This window comes from Elaeis guineensis, chromosome 5 (assembly GCF_000442705.2).
Source record: "Elaeis guineensis isolate ETL-2024a chromosome 5, EG11, whole genome shotgun sequence".
In the NCBI taxonomy this organism is placed as follows: domain Eukaryota; kingdom Viridiplantae; phylum Streptophyta; class Magnoliopsida; order Arecales; family Arecaceae; genus Elaeis; species Elaeis guineensis.
In genome coordinates this window covers 35652133-35653224 of record NC_025997.2, presented here as the reverse complement: position 1 = coordinate 35653224, position 1092 = coordinate 35652133, and the positions used below count along the sequence as shown (strand labels likewise).

Sequence of the window (1092 nt, the reverse complement as noted above, 5' to 3'; positions counted from 1 at the left end):
GTATTAACTCAACTTAATAGCAGATAAGACTGGCCATTCGTTGGTTGCAACCCATCTCAATAGTCGATGGCTGTTTCGCATCAGCCCGTGACGTCTAATCCAGCCCTTCCTGCGGCCTTATCCGTTCCTGCTGTGAGGTATCAAGCTGGGGATCATGCTTCTCCAGATCTGATCACATTTTTTTTCTTTGTAGGATCATGATTAAGATTGAATTAATAAAAAGTATTTTTTATAATAACTAAATCAAATAGAATAATAATCCTATTAGTTTATTCCTAATAACTAAATCTAACCATCGCCCCATTTTACTATATGTACATTCACTAGCCCCCTATCCTATCCACTATCATGGAAAGTTGACATGGTACACTTCAGTCATATTCGGGTGATACAACCCAAAGTTTCGCTCTACTCCAACGGGCTTCAAGTCCTCATTAAACATGGCAAAAATATTAGTCTCTATTGCATTCCACAGCCTCTTAGGCATCTCCACGCTGCTGGTCACATGCGCCACCACGTTGTTATTATATGTCATAGCATTCTCCACTGTCACCCCAATCGCACCGCTGATGGATGGCCACCCAATCTCCGATGCTACCATGCTGACATCTGGATGACTGACCTTCTTCAACACAGAGTACATTGCATCGATTATCACATCGAAAAGGTTTCTGTAGTTCAATGGGCCATCAACGACCACCATGCCGTTTGCTGTGAAGAGCACGTAGTCAAGCCGCATGTCCTTTGATCGATTGCTAGTGATTGGAGTTGTCATGATCTGGACCCATTCTCGATTTCCATAAAGGATTTGTGACATTTTATTATTTATTTATTTTTGAAAGCACTACAAAAATATTCTTTATTAGCGATGGCTAAATGCCATCACTAATAATTAATTTTCTTGTAGTTAAGGATCTTAAATAATTGCTAAATAAAATAAATAAATAAATATAAAAGAAGATCGGAGAGGATGAATAGAGGTTCTCCCACAGCCATCCTCCCTCTCTCTATTGAAGTTGATTGGGTCATTTCTCCAACCCTCATCCGATGGTCATCCTGGCATATGCCATTGTTCCCTTCCCTCGAACGAGG

The 1092-nt window shown here is 40.4% G+C and overlaps 1 protein-coding gene across 1 annotated transcript; it reads right to left on the bottom strand.

Moving 5' to 3' along the window:
* Positions 1-346: 346 nt before the first annotated feature.
* Positions 347-739, bottom strand: LOC140857988 (putative glucan endo-1,3-beta-glucosidase GVI). Its single transcript, XM_073257391.1, has one exon. It carries the CDS (start codon positions 737-739, stop codon positions 347-349), a length of 393 nt encoding a protein of 130 aa, XP_073113492.1.
* Positions 740-1092: the final 353 nt, after the last annotated feature.